Consider the following 20,917-nt stretch of genomic DNA (forward strand, 5'->3'; position numbering starts at 1 on the left):
GATGCAAGAGACAGATTTGGTGACATTCCGTAGGTGAGAGAGAGCATCCATGCAGAGGTCTTGTGGAATCTGACAGCTATCCGACAGAAAGAGGCAGCATGTTAATCGAAACTCTGTGGAGGGCGAGAGACTCGGAGTCAAGTCCACCTCAGTATCTGCTCAACGAACTAATGTCGTAAGCAGAGTATCCACCCAGTAGTCTTCAAGAGTTGCTGATGGTATGTAATCTTTCTGCTATTGAGCATAGTAAGAGCAGTCGTATAGCGTCATGCTTGGCCATTGATATCCGTACAGCATTCACAGGTGTGTTTGGGTTAGGAGCCGGATGGGAAAAGTAAGAGTATTCACGATTTGGAAAGGTATTGGCGAGGCTGTCGACGTGGACCGACGTTGGACTCAATGACCTCGAGAAAATAGCCCCTCGATCTTCTCGTCTGGATCCATGGATGATATTCAAGGCAAGAATGGCGCGCTGGACGGATTCTGCAGGGATATGGGGTGATTAAAGAGCAGGCACAAACCAGCAGCGCCTCCAATTTAGATTCCAGCCGCGGCGTCTGCCAATTATGTTGGACGAGTTCTCTCCTCTTTCTCCGGTCAGGTGTCAGGTTTGAGCAACCTTGGGAGCGAAGTGTGCGATCCGCTAACAAGCCACAGGTAGCGAGCACTAGCCACTCGGTTTCATTCGTCCCATGTCTGATTTCCGATGTCCGACCGACACCCAACGTCATTCGAATAAATGCATTGAGGAAAACTCTACATCCAATGTATGATCCAGTGGACTTGAAGGACGTCCCCTGTGTGGCTCCATTTAATGCACAGAGAGGATCCATGAGATGATGTTGGCCATGTGCCGATGCTGACAATCTCTCCTCCAGCTTCGAGTTTGGTCTTGCTGAGTCAAGGGGAAGGCAGCTGAAAGTGCATCATACCTGATGATTGTCCTGGTGAGAGAGCGGCGTGTTCCATTAAGCTTTCACCAAAACATGAGAGAGTGACTCCGTTGACGCACCCGGGCAGACTTGGTACGAGCGCTGCACGGGATTGTCCGAAGATCCCCTCGGCATCATGAGATGTAGAAACAGAATACCCCAGGAGAAAACTTCATTCTAAATCGAACTTCGTGGGGTACGCTCGGTCTTCGGGGATCGTTGGCCTTCAAGGATGGTCGTCGACAGACTCGAACATCCTCATAGATCAAGTCGCGCAGTCATCGTTCGATACCGAAAAATCCCTACTGTAGGATTGAGGATAGGGGCTGGTGTGAGTCCAGCGAAATAGTTTGCGCGGCGTGGTCGCTCGCAATAGCTATAGGTAGGATATAGACAGCCAGCCAGCCATCATCCCCCATAGGTCTTCCTCGCGTACATTGTGTACGCATGTGTCCGTCCTCCGTGTCAAATTTCTCGCTCCATTAGCTTTGTCAAACAAGGTCTTCCATTTTTGGGACGTATATGCGCCCTGTCAAAGGTATCGGTCATTTTCTATGGTTAGTTACCAGGACATTTCCGCTAGCTAGCCCCCGGGGAGTCGACAATGTCGTTGGATCTCAATGGTGTAGCATACGTCTTGGCGCCTCATCACTATTGCGTTTGTTAGTATGGCCACCGGTGGCAAAGGTATCGAGCTACTAAAGGCCTGGTGTTGGGTATTGGGCCGGTCAGTTTCCCAAGTGAATGGCGGCGCCAAGCCGACTCACACCGTCGCCCACCTCAGCAAGTCCTTGACATTGTTCTCAAGACGCCTGAAGCTCTCGCTCAGAGCCTTTTGCAGGGTCTTTCGGGGAAGATTTTAGTCAGGGTTTGGGGACTTCGTCGTCGCGGCTGACTAGAGATCAACGAGACCCTCCAGGGGCGCCGATTGCCCGCAGCCTCGAAGGACACCGTTGAAAGGCACTGAGCACTCCCGCATGGCCTTCGCGAGCGTCTCCAGGCAGTGCGCAAGGAATGCAGGGCAATTTTGGGACGGAGGGATGGGTAAGGGGGACTCACCAGATCGCCGACGCCGTAGCGCAGCCTCTCATGATCGGTCGACACCAGCAGCGTCTTTCTCGCTACCATCTCGCTACCATCTCGAAACTTCTATCTGCCCGAAGGAGCTCGTAGACTTCCCCGATAGGTTGCAGGCACTAATGGGCTGCCATTGCCGCCCTAGGGCGGTGGGTAGGTCGAAGTGAAGGACACTAACTAGGGTCGTGGCGGCCTCTTGGATGCCGGAAACGAGGAGGATGCCTTAGGAGCATGACACCCGAGCCTAAAGAGAGGCTAGAAAGGGCGACTGTCGGATTCGAGGTGCTGTTGCTGGTGGGTTGGTGGAGAGGGGTTGATGGTAGGGCAGGCGTGAAGCGCCAAGGCCAATCAGGAGGAGCTCACACCAAATTTCTTCCCCTCACAGCCCGGCCGCGGGGCCTTAGCATTGCAAACAGAAGAAAGCATGCAGCATAGCTCCTTCCTCCGCCCGCTTGCCTCTCTGCGGCCTTAAGTACCGGCCACTCCCCAGCTTTCTGCTCTCCTCTATCCTCCACCAACCGCTCTGTTCGACGTCATTCTTGCATTGTGTAAGTTAGCCCTCTAGCCTCCCTTCAGCAACCCTCACCCCCATTGCTCCCCACGCACATCCACAGAACCCTCTCAACCGGGCTACCCGGCCTCGACCATCGCCACCACAGAAATGGCCACGCTTGGCGGATGGTCCAGCAGCCTCGCCCAGCTCACCACACAACCGTTTTGGCATCAGGATCTATTGAAAGCACCGCCATCACCACGCCATGTTAGAATCAGCATCCTGTCGACATTACCCCCCTCGACCCGTCGAGCTAACCGGCCTGTTTGGACAAACGCCGACAGCCTCGAGAGTCGCCGGCATCATCACATTAGCCACCCTACCACGCACACCTTAGTTGGAGCCTCCTAAGGCCATTCTCAACCCCAAATCCGCCATCCCTCCCGACAACCCTTCACCACAGTGTCACACTGACTCTTGCTGACACTCTGCAGATTCTTACCCTTACTGCTGACTACTATCGGCCGGCATCTATTACTATACCTTACTCCCTCCTCCATTGGTGGGGCGACATTCTTATCCCTATACTGTGTCGTTTGGCATCTTACGTTCTAGTGCTAAGCTTTGTCATAGCTGACTCTATTGGCTAGCCGGGGAGGGCCGGGTGCGAGTCAGCTCGCTACGTGCTCTTCATTCAGATGTCTAAAGAGACTTGCACCTGGCCCTCTATTCGGATGTCTAAAGATATGCAGAACTTCAACGCAGAAGGCGCAGGTGAAATTATGTTCAACAAGGTCGTGAACAGGGTTCCCAATCTAGTACGTTACCTCACATCCCTTTTCTCCCAGTTCCTTCGAAGACTCATCATTGCTGACCACAAGTCCAGCATCCCACAACTCTTGATGCTTTAAGCGTCCCATAAATTTTTACACCAGCCACGCCAGCACCCTCATATATTCCATATGAAGCCTAATCCTTCTCATCTAGGGAATGACATGGAACAAAGACGTGAACAAAGAATTACCAACCACCCTGTTCAAGGATGCTAGCCAAACCCCGAAGACTTCCAAGAACCACAATCTGCCTCCTCGAACACCAATATCGAGCCTCGTCGGAGTTCTTGAAATCACAGCTTTAGCCCCAGCTGCCTATACTGCAACAGATAATCATCCATGTGCCACTCAGTCAATCCTCGTACACTGGGGCGAGGGATACCGTCCGTTGCTTCCTGAGCAAAAATCTTGCCCAAGCGTCTAACGGAAGGTACACGCCCATTTAACACATATTTCGACGTCGAGGGCTGCCTTTTATTACGTCTTTACCAGCACCCTCGCGTGCCCTCTCCCAGGAGGACGTACGGGCCTTCACTTACAATACTGGACTTTGTTGAAAGATTTTTGGAGGAATAAAGGAAAGAATTCTAATATATTGTGTCGTGGCTTTGTTTGGTGCTGAAGCTCGTCTGCATACATGTTACCGTTGCCATCATTCACCTCCTTATAGGTATCAATGGCATGGCATAGATGGGAATGGGATCGCCTATGATGCCAATGAACGGCTCGGAGCACATCACATATCAGCGCTATTAAAAGCATGATGGGATTGGGTATGCTTATGTTCGTCGTCGATTTCCATGAAGGACTCGTCGCCTTGAGATCTACTCGGTTCGCAGTTGGTGTCTACAAGGACTCGAGACTCTTGGTATGGTGGACAAGAGGTGCCTCCGCATCATTAAAGGGGAACCTTAGCTTATCGTCATGCTTCTTTCCTTTGTACACCCGTGCCAAGCCAAAGGCCTATGTCGTGAATGCCTTGCTTTCGCCTTCGCCTACAGCTTCTCATCATCTTTCACCTTCCCTGAACCTTCACAACCCGCCACTCACCGCTACTCTCATTCCCTCTATTTACAGAATCCTCAATAACGGCATGTCGGGCGGCCACAGCACATGACTTGTCTTGCGCATGAAACGGCCCGGCCACACACCTTCACACTCCCCAACCTGTCCTCCGCCTCTCGTCGACCCAGCCTCACCACCGACCTCAGGTACCTGACCAAGACCACAAGGTCATATCAGTTAATCCTAGCAACGGCTTCCCTCCCAGCATTACAGCACAGCTAAAAAACAGGCCCCAAGCAAAGACCGACTTCTCCAAGCCGCCAACGAAGTGAAGTGAGAGCTACGCAACCCCATCTCCACGCCTCCAAGACCAGACCGGCATACAACATCTTCTCTCGCATTCCCCCACCCCCACGCACATCTCGGCTAGTCCTAGATCTCAACCACACCTTCATCCTCGGTATTCCCATCCATCAGATAAGGTAAGTATCTTCCCCCCTCCCCTGCCCTCCCTCACTATCCTGCATTCCCACTCCCTCTTTAACAACCCATACTAACCCACATCGCACAGATGCCGCTGCAACCCACCCTCCTCGCACTTGCAGTTTACCTCCCGGTCTCGGTCCTCATCGTCGCCGTGTGTACCCTTGCATGGGCCAGGCCGGGAATCTTCAAACGACTTAGCCGGCAGCTGCATGCTGGAATTCAGAGCGCGGAGGTAGGGGTGTGTGAGCGGATCAAGAGCTGGATGGGCATGGGAATGAAGAAGAGGGTTGTCATGGTCCCTATGCACAAACACTTGTCCACATCTACTTTCACGTCTCCCCCGGAATCCAGTACTATGTCAATGACAACAGTCTACATCCTCCGCACCCCTTTGTCACTCTTCCTCCCACGCCCAGAGCTTGTCAGAATCGTCCAATATTCACCTTATTCAGGGGAATCCGCACCCCTCTCCCCAGCCCTTGCTGTAGAGCCAAGCTGGGTTTAGGAAGCTAGTGGCGCTGAGTGTGTAGAGCTCACTTGACTTCAGGCTTAGTTTACAGAGCATGAAGCAAAGGTATTTCTTCTTGTTGGATTTTGGCACGGCAGTTGGGAAAGCGACAGCGGCGGAAAAGAGGGTATATTGTAGCTACCTGCAGAATGACAGAGATCGACATAGCGACACAATTATATCATACATCATCCAACAATAAAACGTATACTTACCTATCTGTAAGCTCAATCTACACCAGCACCATAACTAAATACGCACACATCACTCACAGAGCAAAGGGGAAGGGGAAGGGGAAATGGCAATCAAGCCTCATCTACACCGCTCTCGCGGTACAGACTCAGCGACACCTGATGGGGAAAGATTCTTTTTCATTCACCTAACCTTGGCTAGCCGAACCATGACTAACCATTCATGATGGGTAGGCTGTCTGTGTATTCCCCGGCACAGTATCCCTAGCATGCATGCACCATCCGAACCGCACAAGTATGCCCATTATCCGTGAGTCGAAGAGAGGGAGGAGGGGGACGTAGGTCTCTACTGTCCCGGACGACGATCTCCGAAGCGGCGAGGTCGCTCGGCGACTTGTTGTTGGGCCACGGCAACAACGTTGACAGGGATAGAGTCGAACTATTCACAAGCCATCGTGTTAGCACTGCATCAACTCTCCTAACCCAAAAAGGCCGTTCCCCCACAACTCTCCTACCGACAAACTCGGTACGGGAGGTGGGAACAGAAGTGGAAGGGAAAGAGGTAAGGGAAGAAAACATACACCCATGCTCTTCAACAAATCCTTGGTCTCCTGGTCCACATCCAGCGTACCAGTCTCACTGTTCTGCGTGAAGTCGAGAGCCGAAACTTCGGGCACGTATTGATCCTTGCGCTCGCGCTCTTCTTCTTGAAGCTTGAAGGAGATACCACGGACGGGACCGCGTTGGATACGCTTCATCCTGAGAGAAGTTAGAGTGAGTTTAGGTGGAGAACTGTCGAGGAAGGTAGAATGAGGGCTGCGGGTGTGAGAGAGCAGGGTGAGGGGGAGAGGGGGAAGTAGTGGGAGCTTCGCAGTTCCAAAGCCGATAAAATGCATAGCCAGAGAGAAACCCCTCAAAACCGCGCATCGCACCCAACTCTTCTAGAATTCCCCATTCCCCATTTCCCATCTCCATCACCGTCCCCGAAGGTGCACCCTCATCTCACTCATATTCTCTCCCGGACTCTCCTCATTTCCTCCATCGAAAAGGCAAACTTACAGATGCGTTGTATACCCGGCAATCTTATTCCTAAGCCTCTTACTCGCGATAATAGCAATCTCATCGCAGATGCGCTTGTTGACCTCGAAGTCCAGACTCAGCTTGGGATAGTATCGCTCGATGATAACCTTGGCTGATTTCTTGACCGTTTTCGTGCGCACGCGACCCATGATGGCGGTTCCGTTGTGTTGTGCTGAGGTAAGGGTTTGAGGAGGGGCGAGTGTGAGTGAGGGTTGCGCTTGTGGGTTGATGGCAGAAAATTAAGGTGAGATTGGGGTGAGGTTGGAATTCGTGAGACTCGCTTAGGTTGTGTGCGCGGAGTTTCCCGTTAGCGCTAGTGAGACTGTGGTTAGCTCGGAAAATGAATGTGCCCCATTGATCTGGGTTGTTATAGTTGATGGCTTAAAGAATATGTTTGTGTGAAAGAAATTAGGTTCGTCATTAACACCTGGTATCTCGCTCCGAACAACATACAGGAAAGGCATCGCAGATGCTATATACAGAAGACTCCTCGCTTCACTGCGCCCTGACTCTCAGCGAACAAAATAGATATGCAGTAACAATTTCAGATACTCCAGTCCGAGACACTATAGCATGTCGTTTTCATCCGATCTAAGATATTTTCCCAACCTCGCTCCCCTGCCACCGATACTGCAAGCAGGGAAGAGAAAGTACATTGCAGCATTCTAATGCCCACCTTCACCACCACCACTTTCACCCCCGCCATGGCCTGCTGGGTTGGGATAAAAGAAGGCGGAGATGGCAATGATGATGTAGACGAGAATGCAAAGCACACCCTCGAGATAATTAGACTTTCCATCCCTAAGAAACGATCCCACGACCAAGATAGCCAGAATGAGAGCTATAGCATCGAACATCTCGAAGTTCAAGTCCATGGGAACGTGGATGCACCATCCGACAATTACAACAAGGGGAGTGTTGAGAAGAGCGGTTTGGATGCTGGCGCCTAGAACGTGGGCAAGTGCGAAGTTCATCTGGTTATCCCAGGCTTCGTCGACGGCCGTGAGATGTTCTATGGCGGAGATGTTAGTAACGATAACTGAAAGGGACGGGGAAGGAGGTGCGTACCAGCTGCCTTTTCCACGAGCGGGATCAGAATCAAACCCACGAATGCATCGCTAATATGTCTCTCTTCGACGATGAACGGAATCTCCAACACCAGGAACACAGCGATCAAAGACACGCAGGTCAGAGCAATGACCAAAGCAACAACGCACTCCGTCAGCGTAAGCTTGGCCTTTGCCAAATCCTTGTGGCGATCTGCGTCCTTGTGTTCATCGGCCTCGAAAATTTCGCTAAACAGACCGTCGTGAGTCTTGGTTTGGAAAAAGATGTAGACGAAAAAGGCGAAGAGCAGGATGATGGCAGTGGCACGGGAAATTTTGAGGGTTTCGCTGGGGATCTCGCCGGCAGGGAGGTCGGTGCGGTTGGCGAGGGCGTTGGCGTAGATGGTTGGGATGACGAGGCCCACTACATCAGTGATTAGCGGGGAAATCATATGGGTGAGCGGGCAGGCTAGTCTTACTTCCAGCAACAAGCATCAGTCCGCTACCAGCTTCAGAAATGGCTTCATGGAATGACTGCTCGTCGCGCTTGAGGCCTCCAGCAAGGAAGCAGGCGCCAAGGCACAGTAACATATTGGCGAGGATGGAACCCAAAATGGCGGCGCGGATGACGGGTACATTGCTTTCGCCATGCGTCTTGATGAGCACCATGAAGAGCACAATCTCGACAACTGAGCCAAGTGTCGTCTCCAGAACGACACCGAGCACCTTGGGCAGCTTGCGGGCGAGTTCCTGGCCGGCAAACCCAATCAGATTGGCAGCAGGCACCATGGCGATATAGTTGGTGATGAAGATGGCCAGATGCCATTCCGGGCGGGCAAAGTGCTGGAATTGTTAGCATATATGCACGCCTCCATCCTCAAGCAGGCGTATTCTCACAAGTGCAATGGCGATTGGTACGATGGGCCACAGAGCATTCACGGCCATCGACACCCTGCTCGAGCTCCTAAAGCAGATCCTCAAGAACTTGATGGGGTGGATGCCTTTCCTGCCACTCTCGCCCTCCGGCTCGATGCCCGGTGTGACCTCGTGGCCATTGTGATTAAATCGCGGAAGGTGCAGGCCATGGTGTTGCCCCGATGAGTGTGGAGGGACGGTGGCTTCCGACTTGGGATCTTGCGTGTATTCTCGCGAGCTACGTGAGCGGCGGGCCATGACGATGGGTAGAGAAGAAGTTCGTGCTACGAAGAGTCTGTGATCAAAAGGTTGGAGGGTGTCGTGTCGGCATAAAGCTGCCGTGTCAGGGAGGTGGTGGAGAGTGTTTCAGCAACGGCTCGCGTCGCGGTGCAGGGCAGGCGAGCTGCGATGGTGAAGGGAATGAAAAAGACCAGCAGCAAGAAGGAGAGCGAGCGAAGAAGTCAAAGAAGCCGTGGGCGTCATGGCGGAGATCATTGGATTCCCAGCTTGTTTCTCAAATGCCCCCGTGCACAGACAGCAGTGCAGGAGAGCAGGTGCGTGGTCCACACAGATTCGCTACATCGGCGCTAGCAAAGCCACAATTTCTGCTCGCCCCAGAATATTCACGCATCTCTCAACCCCAACATCTCCTTTCAAATCCTCACTAATATCTACTTACCAATCGTGTATTTCCATATTCAGATCGCGGCCATTGCCCGTGCAGCAATGTCACCAAAGCTTCGCAGTCTTGCCATTGCTTGTCCGCTTCCACCTCGCTCCTCACTCCCTTGGCAGTTCTCAAACAAGCCACGCCAATGTGCCAAGCTGCCACTATCCAAGTTTCAATCATTTGCTTCCCGCGCCGTGACATCAGGCCTCAGCTTCCCCAGACTTGGGAGCCAGGGGCAAAAGTCATTCTCACCGCTGCGGAGGGTCGCAGTCACTTGTTGTTGGCTTTGGCTTCGACTGCACCTCTGCGCCGGAGGTGGAACATGACAGGGGCAATTTCAGACAGATATCTGCATTTTATTTACACTCTCCCCTGAATCCACCAAGCCGTTCAACAGAAAGAATCTACCCTGACCACGTTCCATGTTGAGTGAGAAGGTTGTCATTGAGTCGCCGCGCGGTAACCGGAAATAAAATCGTGCAGAATGCGAAACATGATTGCGTATTTTCAGCTGCACACGGCGACTCTGGAAACGATGGTGTGGCGAGTTCATGAGGCTGGAACTGTGGCAGTGCCGGCGCTAATACCCGAGGAAGGTCGGAACGAACTACCTCCCGCATTGTTGACTTCACGTCTCCATCACGACGATACACTCTATTGTTCGAGTTATCAACCTCAATTCTATGATCTATAGACTTGCGAAATCGCTTTGGCTATATTCAGCCCAGACTTGCTAATTCACGGACCTAACAACGTTACAGGGCAGTCGCAAAACATCACCCTAACCATACATCTTAGATTTTATCGCTGCCTTCAGTTATCGACCGACGTTTTAAGTAAGTGCACCCGGTGTATGTCGAGCGCGTAAATGGCGAACCCCGGTGGGATATCTCATGTACCAACCAGTGTCTAAAAGTCGGATAGCCACACTTGCGGCCAAATCAGAGAGGTTGCAAACACCTATTCTACAGACACATGCAAACGGCCTAAAACGTTATTAGCGACCACGGAGAGTAATGCCAGCATTGAAAGGCTTTGCATTTTATAGCTACAAAATATCTGCTGTTATCAGTGCCCGATTAAAACTTCCAAGACGGAGGCCGTTTGTTTTGTCTGCTACCTGAAATTGATCATGCAGACTTCCCTACCAGCTACCACACACCTAGGGGAAAAGCAGGCTGCTTTATATTCGTTCATTTACGAACCGAATGTTTCTCATCCAGTGTCTTATCCTCGATTCACCATATACGAACGTAATAAATGAATGCTCGGCTACGAAATATCTCTGGCTCAGCTAATATCGTGCCCTACTCCCTGTTTACGTCCAGTCATTCGCTCGCTATCCCCTTCTGTCGCGTATACTGAGAGCCTTGGCTGGGGCTCGGAGCCTGGGACTGGGGCTTAGAGCCTGGGACACAACTCGGGATCTGGAGATAGTATGTTCCGAAGCTCGGTGTATATAAGGAGAGCCTTCAACTCTCTTAGATAGCAGAGTCACTTCATCCGATCTTCTGAACAGCTACTTCCAGGCTATTTTATCCTCTACACCTTCTTCAAATCCTACCCTCCTGTCTCTCATTCCTCACTTCCAGCTATCTGAAGCCCCCTCCATACCAGAAACCCCACCTCCCGATGCTCCCACTGTATGTTCAATATCCCAAACTAGATAGCAAGCCATACCATTAACCATTCCCCTTTACATAATCCTCAGGCCTCGTTTACGGATATACCTTCAAACCCTCTCATCGTCGTCATAGGCTAAGCAATGGGCATTCAAACCTCCTTGACAATTCCCGTCAACCCACCTTAAAGAACAATATAAATCCACACACTTCTCCTACCGATAACCAACAGTCTCTTCTTTCCTGCTTTGAATAATGTTTTTCCCCTTTGAGGCCCAAAAATTCTCACTTTGGGGAGTAGTTTCCATGCACGCACTTCACTCTAGGTCTACAGTCCTGGTTGTTTGCATGAGGTGCCCTTCACATACCTATTCAGTTCATCCTTTTATTGTCTTCGAAAATTCGTTGTTTTGGTTTATGCCGAGGTTTGCGAGCAGTCCCACCCATTCTCTACTCTTCGTATCAACGCCAGTTTGGCTGACCGAGATCCGAAATTATAGTTCTATCCTCCCCATCTTGGCGTTCTCATCTTTGTTCTTAGGTAGTGCATTGAGCATCAGGTTACACTCCTTATCTCGAAGCAAGAGCTCGAGTTTGCTGGATACGCCGCCAGAGACATCACATCTGGAGTGTTCTATGTCTTTATGGATTATTCGCCCCGGGTGGCATCGTTGGATATGCTATTCCTAGTAGAGCATGTTGTTGATTAAGATGTAGCTTGATGATGGACCCTAGCTGGATTCCTGGAGATATATGCCCCCTCTTCCTCAAAATCTCGACGGATTCGGCAATATACCGTATACGAGTGTGGGCATCTCCTAACGAGCCCAGAAAACTAGAGGACTGCTACGAGGTCCCTCAGCGCTATTGCTAAGAACAGTAGTTTAATCAACCATAGCTCTATGCTTGAGAGTGCGCTGGGGGGACCTCGTGTAGTCTTTGAGAGCACCTCACCTTCCGTAGCAGTATGAGGAATCTAAGACAGATTGCCCTGTACCTAACTCCATCCCTCAGCGGCCATGTGCAGGGAATTAGAGCCTCTCTGTTTCGTTAGGTGTTCTCCCCTGCACCGTCGCTAGCTATTGATATCAGTCATCTTCTAGGTAGAAAACTTTTGTGGGAGCTCATGCCTTCCGTTTCCGCGACGGCGAAGAAGTCAAACGTAGTTTCGTAGACAACAAATTTAAGAGTTTCTTACCTCCAACCAGTACCTCGTTCCAAGTATATGGGACCGTGGTTGGAACACGTCATTGGGGCCTTTATTCCACCCGCTGGGAGCCGATGACAAGCAAGGGGCTTGTCTAAATGCACAAACTCGAAATTAAAAATAGGTCAGCCTTGGGAGTCCCTTTATTAAATTCGAATTCCGCCTTGTCTGCCGCTACAGTTAGCTTCCGGCCTTTTCGTACAGCTACTCTTCGTCTTATATTCAGGGGGAAAGAGTACAAATAATATTACGAAGGGTTCGCCGGTATCGACGTGAACCCTCTCACAGACACAGAAGTCCAGACTTTCCGTATTCATTACTTGCGGAAGTATTGTTTTGAGGACGGTAACATGAAACCATAGCTTCTTATACGTTTCAAAGTTTTCTTATAGACAAAATTGCAGCATTATAATTCCTCGTTATCTTAAATTGATACTATTGTCTCTAAGGCTAAGAAAAGAATGGTTTGCATCACGTGAGGTAAGTGGAGCACGAGATGAGGTACTCGGTTTATGCAAAGAAGTCGGACCCAAGTAATTCTTCACCAATATCATTTTAATTGCCAACAACTCATCTTAATGTCCTTCAATAGTTATTTTATTTGCCTAGATAGCTATCAATTCGGCCACGTGCTCTTTGTGCGACTCTTACATTTCTCGTCACGCTAGTTCACTCTCCGAACCTTAGCTTACCTCAAGATTGTAGATCGCCTCCCGCTTCCCTCAACAACCTCGTCGTTAAGTCCTCTCGTTACACCGTAAATTAAATGATTCCCTTCCAACGAGTGTCGTGTTACATATAGCCCATTATCTATCCAATTTGCCAGGTCGTTGCACTCATGAGTAAGCTCGTAGCTGCTGACATGCATATCCTGGAATCGTGAGTCATGAAACTGCAATGGACTGCACTTAAAAGTTGAATTGGGAGACTATAAAGCCTAGTTGCTTAATATCGATTGTTTTGTCACTCGACAAATTTTTCGGGAGTTTCCCAGCTGAACACTGCTCCTGGGGCACTTTTCGCTTATCGTCTCCCATCTCCCAACTAGAAAAACTACAGCATCTCCATATAACCTCTTCGTTCAAGAAATAGTGATTACCGAATCAATTCTTCACAATCCACCACCATGCTCTTCCCTTCCTCCGCCCCTGCCCTAGCTGCAAAATACAACCTCCTCCCCACGCAAACCACCCACCGCATCAACCTCCTCAACGCCTTCTCCCTCTCCCCAGACCCAAACTTAACCCCATCCCAAACCCCAAACACCCGAATCCTCGAAATAGGCTGCGGCCAAGGCGACTGCACCGCCCTCCTTGCCCATCTCATCGGCCCCACCGGCCACATCGACGCTATCGATCCCGCGCCTCTCGATTATGGCTCTCCAGAAACACTCGGCGCAGCGCAAGCTCGATTGAAAATGCATCCTGAAATTGGCGGCAGGATTTCATTTCACCAATGTACGCCCGATGAGTTTTTCGCCAGGGCTTCCACCCAGGGACTAGAGCCAGGAGACTACAGAGAGGGAAGAGGACAAAGATATGACGCCGCGATCCTCTGCCACTGTTTGTGGTATTTCAGCAGTTCCACAGACGTCTTAAATACGCTACGGGCAGCTAAGCACCACGCCCACAAACTCTGTGTCGCGGAATGGAGTCTGGCATCCCAACATCCAGCCGCAATGCCGCATGTCCTTACTGCGCTAACGCGTGCAGCGTGTGAAGCGCATATTCCCGACTCGGACCAGAATATTCGGACACTTTTGTCGCCGGCGGAGATTAAGAAATTGGCAAAGGAGGCGGGGTGGGGGGTTGTGAGGGAAGGGATGGTGCACCCTGATGAAGAACTAGACGATGCGAAGTGGGAGGTCAATATGCTATTAGGGGAGGACGACGGGGCGGGGTTTTTACGACGGGCGCGTGAGGACGTTGGAGGTGTAGGTCTAGAGAGGGAGAGGGTTTTAGGGTTGTTGGCAAGTATGCTTGATTCTGTGAAGGAGAGTGTGAAGGGTGTTTGTGATGGTGGGGGAAACGTGAGGTGTATGGATGTTTGGTGGGGTATTTTTGAATGAGTGGAGAGTGTGTTTGGCACGCTGTTCAGACTTCTGGGAAGCATAATGACTATTTTATAATCGGTCTCAAAGCTCAGCCAAATACATCTTTTTGTAAGTTTCATGTGAAATATATCTCTCAAGTATACTAAATAGTAAAATTTTTTACGTTCAATTCATTAATGGCCTGCACATCACCCGTTCTCACCCGCTGTCCAAAATAAACGTTCCAAAAGTCTCTAAAAGAACATCCCACTAGGCGAACCGAACCAACAACCAAAAAGATAAAGAGAAAATTAAGTTGCTCCTTGGTTCACGTGTTAGTAACTGGTGCCCATACTAATCTACACGGTAACGGAGTGAGACGCCAGTGGTGAATGCCCGAAGGCGAAAGATACTCCAAAATTTTAATATATATACCCAATAAAATCAAAACTGAAAATGAAATAGCGGGGCGTACGCTTGACTGATAGACGTACGACTCTCGGGACTCTGGCGTAGCAACGGACCCTGGAATATGCTTGATTCACTGGAACATGATTTTTGTGTAGTTTCACTCTGAGCTCGGCTAGCGCACCGGTAAGATTGTCTTTTACGTATATGCCTTAGGCACTCACTTCCTCGTGCGATTATACTTTCATCTTAATTCAGATATTTTACGTCACATATCTTCGCACCCTCAGCTACATAAACATCTCACGTAACCGCCATGTCTTCTGCAACGAAGTGCCGCCAGCGTGTTAGACACAAATTCAACCACTCTGCTCATACCGCCTCCAAAAAATCCTACAGCTTCCAGCAACCCGCTGCTAGAGACTGCAGACGAGGAGCAATTGCTGTCGTTATACTAGAAAGGATTAGCATTCACAATACCATAACAGTCTTCCCTCGTCTCCATAATATTTTGAATATCAAACTTACAGATAACGAATATCTTAACTAAGCTTGAGCATAAACTACAGCCTCAACTTGTGACCACTTGGAGCGGCTAAGACTACTCCATGGCCACCCATGGGTTCCATTTTTGACCCAAGTCTTTGGTATTGTGGGTCCAACCTCCTCAGTTATTGTAGTATTTCGACTGGTTGTGGAGATGGGAGTGACCAGCCGTAATCTCCGAACAATACTAACTACGTTTGGTTGGGCCTTTGCGCTGTTTGGCAATGCAGAGCAGAACCCTACCTCATCGTCATCCTTTGTGGTTGCATAGCGAGGCCGAGAGCCTGTAGTGGCCTATATTTGATCTACTTCTAGCTTGATTGAGTTGTGGTAGAACCACAAGCAAAAATGGAGTAAATCGTCAAGAGAAGAAAACGTTCCTTTTCCTAAGCCGCAGGTGTAAAAGAATCGCTACCCCTTTTCTCTTGCTGCGGAAGTTGAGGCCAGCGTTGGGAGGCTTAATACCGTCATAGCAAATGCCTAGATTGCGACACACTCTCAGGAAACTTGATAGTCTACTTCATACAACAGGCGCTTATATACTGTAAGTCTGAGCGCTCGCCGATGGGGCTGTCCAATCAACTCAGGACTTCGCATCCCACAATATTATATATCACATAACTCCTTGAACCCTCAATCCATAATACATCATTTCTCTCATACCTCAAACCCCTGCAAGCCGCATATACTATAAAGCAGATATTCCTCAGCAAGTCCATGGAGTTGAAAGGCTAAGAAGACGTGTCTGCCTCGCTGTGTGTGGGGTGATTAACTGCGGCCGGCATGTTTTCTGCTGTATGCCTAGTTCGATCTCCAGGTATAATTCATCAAGGGTTTCCTGAGATGCATATTGGCGGCAGGTTCTGCAAACTCTGCAAGCTTGGCTTGTCTCAAGCTTGAGAAGCCTTTCTATTTTATCATGCCATACAGTGACTCGCGTTCTTGTTACAATTATCGAGAGCAGAGTTTGGAAACTTAGTATCGTCGGGGGCCGCTTCGTGTGGTCTTTTTGAATGGGCAGGAGACTCTGGGCGCCGGCATTAATGTCCATTTCGAATGCTGATTCTATATCATAGTTAGGTTCGGTGTAGTAAAGTGAGTGCGCCAGAAGAGCCAAAGGGGCATGTTAAATGACCAGTTGGCCTTAATTTGTAGGGAACATACAGACATCAGTGCCTTTTTGCTAGCGGTAAGCTGTGGGCTCTGCAAGCTTGGCAGTCTCAAGTATGAGAGAACTTGTTACACTTTCCATGTAATGCGGGCGGCCCTTTCTCTTGCTGCTGTACCTGAGGATAAGGTTGAGAGCTTGGAAAGTTTGGTCAGAGTCGGCCGCGAGTGTGCGGCGATTGCCGGAAACGCATCCTGTTCCTGGTTGGGTATATGCGACAGCCTCGATAGTAACTGTGCGAGAATGCCAGTACGTTTTTGCGTCGATAAAGCATGGTTGTTATAGTTTTCGAGTGGAGGGGCGAACTGGTAAGATCGTTCCCATGAAGATCGCTGAGGGTGAATTTTGTTTTATTCAGCTAAAGTCGGGGTATACTCGGACTTTTGCACTAGAGGCGGCAAATTCGAGCATAGAACTATGAGCTTCAGGTAGTACACAGTAGTGCATCTCCAGATTACTTATGTTTTTATGTACTTGGGATGCCTCAGGAGGCTGACGCAAGAAAATGTACTTCCCTTACCGATTTGGACAGCTGCATCGATAATCGTGATTCCGAGCATAACTTCGGCAGAATTGGTGACAAGGCGGTTGATAGAGGAGAGCTAGTTGCGACCGCTTCTTCTTCCTCAAGGACTATAAACACACCTCTCATCATTAGTCTTGATGGAAATCACTTACTTGAATGAACTCGTGTGTAGTAGACTCATTTCCCTTGTTCGTTGCTTTCGTGACTAGTTCGGAAGAAACCAGCACCCGGCCCACCCGCAGCAGGGCGTACTAGCGAACATATGATAAGTTATTTCTCTTCAGAATCAGAGAAGTGGTGGTCCTCAGAGAATTGCCCGGTTCGCCAAACTTCCCAGATAGTGCGCGGCCAGGATGAGCGCAAGGGAAATTATAGTATTAAGCACGTGTCTCGCGAGTTGTGTTGAAGGGCTATCGTGTTATCAGTACTTATAAGTCTTCAACAATGAGAGCGGTTCAACAAATATACGAAGTGATCGTTTTGTTAGACTTGAACAAGGACGTAGACTCGACGGGAGGGTACTGCTAAGGTAAAGATTAGAGATAAAGGCTTACTGTGCAGTAAGTAGTTGCCTTTTAGATAGCTCTCCGCACAAAGGGCAGCGTTCATACTGTATCAATCCCTGTATAGAGACTCGAGAGCTTCGCCACGACGAAGGCTGTAAGCCGCGGCTTTGCAGTGTCGGGTTCTTTCCTAATCAGATCCAGAGATTAACAAAGGAGAATATGAGAAGTGGAAGAGAAAGTATATATTGTTAAAATAGGACGAATAAATGCGAGGGTGAAGGTTGGATGGCAAAAAGGCAGGATCTAGGTAATCGACGGGACGGGCTTGGCGGCTACTGAAACTCTACGACGTGCAACTTGGTGGTCTCTGCTCTGTGTAAAAATCCTTGAACTCAGTGCACTCTTCGATGGGGGTGCGAAGCTCTCAAAATTCTAAAAAAAAAAAATATAAAAAAAAAGAAGGGAATTTTAGACTCCCGGAATCGACCTCTTACTCGACCTCGACCTCGACCTCTGCTTCGCGGGCTGCAACGATACAGAGCAACCATTTTAGACACAGGATCACCCACTATACCAAGGCTTCGACCTCGATCAAGACCAATTTGACCCCCATTATTAGACAGAATTTGAAAATGCTGAATATTTATAGAGCGAAAATCTGAAATGAACTCAACTTTCAAGCGGCGGTGAAATTGGGACAAACAACGGAAGTACGCAGTTGTCCTAAGGTTCCTAGTAGGTGAAAGACTAGATCTAGCCCTCTTCTATTTATAACTCGTTTTCCTCATAGATTTTGCGTTGAAACTTCTTTTAGGCATGTGTGTATGCATAGATTCAATAAGACTATCGCCCTGTAAACTACATTCGTCTCCTCGCTCACCCCTAATTCATGTTTCGAAAACTGCAACCTATATATATAACCTATTGTATTTGTTCCTCTAAATACACGTTAGAAGGACTAGCTATAACTGACTGCGTCCAGCAAACCTTTATACGCGACCTCTGCACGTCATAGAGATTTTCACTATGTCAAAAATCCCTCGAGCCTTCACCATCGGTTAGGTAGCTGCCTCACAAACTCGCCTCTTCAAGAATAAACATTACCCCTGTGGCCTGCACTCTGAATCACTAACATTTCAGTATAAGATCTAACCACAATACTTCTGGGAACCAATCAGATCCCTTCAATAAAACCCCAAAAAAAATTGTTGTTTTTACGACCCATTCCTCCTTAGATGCAGCTGCCGCGCATCCATCCTGCGCATCATATAAAGACTACCTAGTGGGGAAGCTATAAGGGTGAGCTTTTGGAGGAGTTGAAATTGATTTCAGGCGCACCGCAACAGCCACGACTTCAAGTGTATCGTTCCCAGCTGAATCTTTTCCTGCAGATCAATACCACAACAATACCTTCAGCACCAAACAAGCCATCCGTGGGTGACCCGAACACCACTACCATCGAAATAGCTCGTTCACTCGTCGCGACCCTTGCAGCATTGAACTTGGAGCTCACGATCTATGTCGACACTAATAACTGCAAGTACGGTCACAATAATGGAGATGGCTATGGAGGCGGAGGAAGAGTTCAAGTGGGAATAGACCGAACAAGTTCCTTTGCTAGCATAGACTATTTAGGCCGAATACCTTCTGAATCCCGACCATTCAAGCCAACCATACTCTTTCCCAGCTCAGCTTCAGCAATTGATCTTGTACGAATTGACCTTGTCATTCGACGCACTCGAAAACCTAGGGATATTCCAATCCTGGTAGTTCGCATTCGCAAGAACGTCGCCTTCACACCCATAACCATTGTACAAGATGACGTTGCAGCCCAATGCGCCGTTGTCCCAATGCATGGATGATGCGACGTTAATCCTAGATAGGTCCTTGCAGGGTTGGCCCACCGTGCCGGAACGGTCTTCGATAACATCTACATATTGTTCGGCAGCGTAGAGCTGGAGGTGCCTTGAAACGAGGGAAGGAAAGTTAGCGTACAACCTCATAATGGGTATACCGACTCTGGAAGTTATGGGACTGTTTCTCGAAATCTTGCATTGGGATTGCAAAAGGATATGGAGCTTGCATTGAAACCTTACGTACCATCCAGAGACGAGGGAAGGAATAGCAGCAATGACAAGAGTGGAAACCTTCATTGTGTTTGAGGTGGTAGGTATTTTGGATATATTGTGGGAAGTGTGCTGAAGTGTGCGTTGGAAGTAAAGTTGATACCATCAGGGGGGAATTTCGATGTTTAAATACACCATTCTGCGGTTGATTTTCAGAGATCGCGGAATCGGAGTAGCTCGTCAGGTCGTGCTAGACATGGCTCAAGGAGGTCAATTCGGCAAGCATTATAGCACTGAGGACAAATGAGAGGATGTAAAGACTGCACTTTGGCCCTAACCTTCTGCATTCCGGCTTGGTACTACACAAGACCAGCTGAATCGAAATAAATTTATATTGCAACGTATTTCGTGTTTCGCATCATGTCGAAGCCGGCGACCAAAATATTCGTTCGAGAAGAAAGGTAGCGAGGACGAAGGACGAATTTAGTGCTCAAACCAATGACGTTATGGTCAGTGAGGTGTGTTTAGATTAACTCACGATGCACTGGCCCTCGTAATCGCGTACGTGGCTCGATTTAGCGATAGTGCGTTTGCGAAGGATGACCGGCAGCGGGAGGAGGACTGAAATGGGGCTGACCCGACGAAAGCGTAAGTCCGGGGATGGTTGCAAATTATTCCATGTGCTTCTCAGCCGCATGGGAAATACGAGGTAGTATTCCTGACACCACACCCTGTCCAGAAATAAGCGTTCAGTATTGGATATTTTCGTAAACCGTTCTGAGAACTTTTATTGCGTGACCAGCCGTACTTGGGTCCCTCCACAGACGACATTCGGGTTTTGGAGGAAAGCGAGGGACTTTACGAAGGTGGATGTCAATGAGCATGCAAGATACAATTTGGAATGTTAAACCGACGCACGAGAAAGTTATCACGTCCGACAGGACTGCGTGCAGCATTCCATCCTCCAGTTGCTACTAAAATTCCGAGCTTGCATGCGACCGCATCTCTCGTCCCCACGAAAAAAAGATTTTGCATGATTATTTCCAAGGGTTCCACGAGAGTACTTTGGATATAGATACAGGAGTCGAGCGCCTCTTTTTTACTCAGCGACTGAACAGATAGGCGTTCTCAACGATCTAGAAGCATCATTAATAATTCGATGGAGGTACCTAGAGAAGGTAGTTTCTGAAGAAAACACCGCCTCACTCCTCTGGAACAATTAAGGCTGCTTAAAGGCACAGCTTCGAGGCTCTTGTATATTTGAAATCATCAAGCAGGAATTTGACTACTGTTCGTAAGGCCAGCCATTCGTATGTCTGTCTACTTAAAGGCAATGATGTGTAGGTAATGTTTCTGAAGAGAAAAAGAGGCATTTTTTGACCGAACGAGACACCAGAGGCCGTATCAACGCGTCTACACACGCTCCATGTTCATATTAACGTGTTCGAGTTACCTTAGCACAGCAAAAAAAACGCTCTTCTCATATGCGCTTCAATAACTCAATCCCAAGACCAGCGTTTCCAACAGGAAGTAGTACAATTGATACTTTTGCTCCACCTACAATTACGTGAGGCAAACAAACGTAACTACATTTTTAACT

The 20,917-nt window shown here is 49.1% G+C and overlaps 10 protein-coding genes across 10 annotated transcripts; 6 read left to right on the forward strand and 4 right to left on the reverse strand.

Moving 5' to 3' along the window:
- Window positions 1-3,200: 3,200 nt before the first annotated feature.
- Window positions 3,201-3,759, forward strand: BDR25DRAFT_319230 (uncharacterized protein; the record flags this gene model as incomplete). Its single annotated transcript, XM_033691804.1, has 2 exons — window positions 3,201-3,320; window positions 3,490-3,759. The coding sequence occupies 2 exons, from the start codon at window positions 3,201-3,203 to the stop codon at window positions 3,757-3,759; spliced, it is 390 nt and encodes a 129-aa protein (XP_033541356.1).
- Window positions 3,760-4,911: 1,152 nt separating this feature from the next.
- BDR25DRAFT_319231 (uncharacterized protein) lies at window positions 4,912-5,331 on the forward strand (the record flags this gene model as incomplete). The annotated part of the gene is made up of 1 exon (XM_033691805.1): window positions 4,912-5,331. One exon carries the CDS (start codon window positions 4,912-4,914, stop codon window positions 5,329-5,331), a length of 420 nt encoding a protein of 139 aa, XP_033541357.1.
- Window positions 5,332-5,527: 196 nt separating this feature from the next.
- BDR25DRAFT_296758 (ribosomal protein S17e) lies at window positions 5,528-6,847 on the reverse strand. Its single transcript, XM_033688953.1, has 3 exons — window positions 6,585-6,847; window positions 6,107-6,284; window positions 5,528-5,964 (listed from the first exon to the last, which is right to left on the reverse strand). Exons 1-3 carry the CDS (start codon window positions 6,752-6,754, stop codon window positions 5,872-5,874), a joined length of 441 nt encoding a protein of 146 aa, XP_033541358.1. The 5' UTR covers window positions 6,755-6,847; the 3' UTR covers window positions 5,528-5,871.
- Window positions 6,848-7,032: 185 nt separating this feature from the next.
- On the reverse strand, window positions 7,033-9,098 carry BDR25DRAFT_346707 (putative vacuolar cation/proton exchanger 2). Its single transcript, XM_033694176.1, has 4 exons — window positions 8,549-9,098; window positions 8,131-8,494; window positions 7,674-8,075; window positions 7,033-7,617 (listed from the first exon to the last, which is right to left on the reverse strand). The coding sequence occupies exons 1-4, from the start codon at window positions 8,822-8,824 to the stop codon at window positions 7,271-7,273; spliced, it is 1,389 nt and encodes a 462-aa protein (XP_033541359.1). The 5' UTR covers window positions 8,825-9,098; the 3' UTR covers window positions 7,033-7,270.
- On the forward strand, window positions 9,085-9,973 carry BDR25DRAFT_361593 (uncharacterized protein; the record flags this gene model as incomplete). Its single annotated transcript, XM_033696448.1, has 5 exons — window positions 9,085-9,120; window positions 9,158-9,551; window positions 9,623-9,665; window positions 9,720-9,868; window positions 9,903-9,973. The coding sequence occupies 5 exons, from the start codon at window positions 9,085-9,087 to the stop codon at window positions 9,971-9,973; spliced, it is 693 nt and encodes a 230-aa protein (XP_033541360.1).
- A 44-nt stretch (window positions 9,974-10,017) lies between these two features.
- Window positions 10,018-10,926, reverse strand: BDR25DRAFT_361594 (uncharacterized protein; the record flags this gene model as incomplete). The annotated part of the gene is made up of 7 exons (XM_033696449.1): window positions 10,018-10,043; window positions 10,083-10,201; window positions 10,289-10,380; window positions 10,438-10,508; window positions 10,559-10,616; window positions 10,654-10,747; window positions 10,823-10,926. The coding sequence occupies 7 exons, from the start codon at window positions 10,924-10,926 to the stop codon at window positions 10,018-10,020; spliced, it is 564 nt and encodes a 187-aa protein (XP_033541361.1).
- A 280-nt stretch (window positions 10,927-11,206) lies between these two features.
- BDR25DRAFT_361596 (uncharacterized protein) lies at window positions 11,207-12,163 on the forward strand (the record flags this gene model as incomplete). Its single annotated transcript, XM_033696450.1, has 8 exons — window positions 11,207-11,329; window positions 11,359-11,391; window positions 11,419-11,528; window positions 11,594-11,711; window positions 11,795-11,817; window positions 11,873-11,907; window positions 11,938-12,028; window positions 12,067-12,163. 8 exons carry the CDS (start codon window positions 11,207-11,209, stop codon window positions 12,161-12,163), a joined length of 630 nt encoding a protein of 209 aa, XP_033541362.1.
- A 48-nt stretch (window positions 12,164-12,211) lies between these two features.
- BDR25DRAFT_361597 (uncharacterized protein) lies at window positions 12,212-13,102 on the reverse strand (the record flags this gene model as incomplete). The annotated part of the gene is made up of 5 exons (XM_033696451.1): window positions 12,212-12,450; window positions 12,541-12,639; window positions 12,695-12,729; window positions 12,758-12,936; window positions 12,995-13,102. 5 exons carry the CDS (start codon window positions 13,100-13,102, stop codon window positions 12,212-12,214), a joined length of 660 nt encoding a protein of 219 aa, XP_033541363.1.
- BDR25DRAFT_307210 (uncharacterized protein) lies at window positions 13,026-14,248 on the forward strand. The gene has a single exon (XM_033690800.1). It carries the CDS (start codon window positions 13,192-13,194, stop codon window positions 14,131-14,133), a length of 942 nt encoding a protein of 313 aa, XP_033541364.1. The 5' UTR covers window positions 13,026-13,191; the 3' UTR covers window positions 14,134-14,248.
- A 2,450-nt stretch (window positions 14,249-16,698) lies between these two features.
- On the forward strand, window positions 16,699-17,590 carry BDR25DRAFT_361600 (uncharacterized protein; the record flags this gene model as incomplete). Its single annotated transcript, XM_033696452.1, has 6 exons — window positions 16,699-16,795; window positions 16,878-16,909; window positions 16,963-17,085; window positions 17,154-17,246; window positions 17,348-17,477; window positions 17,532-17,590. 6 exons carry the CDS (start codon window positions 16,699-16,701, stop codon window positions 17,588-17,590), a joined length of 534 nt encoding a protein of 177 aa, XP_033541365.1.
- Between the last annotated feature and the right edge of the window lie 3,327 nt (window positions 17,591-20,917).

This window comes from Lindgomyces ingoldianus (assembly GCF_010093535.1).
Source record: "Lindgomyces ingoldianus strain ATCC 200398 unplaced genomic scaffold BDR25scaffold_45, whole genome shotgun sequence".
Taxonomy (NCBI): domain Eukaryota; kingdom Fungi; phylum Ascomycota; class Dothideomycetes; order Pleosporales; family Lindgomycetaceae; genus Lindgomyces; species Lindgomyces ingoldianus.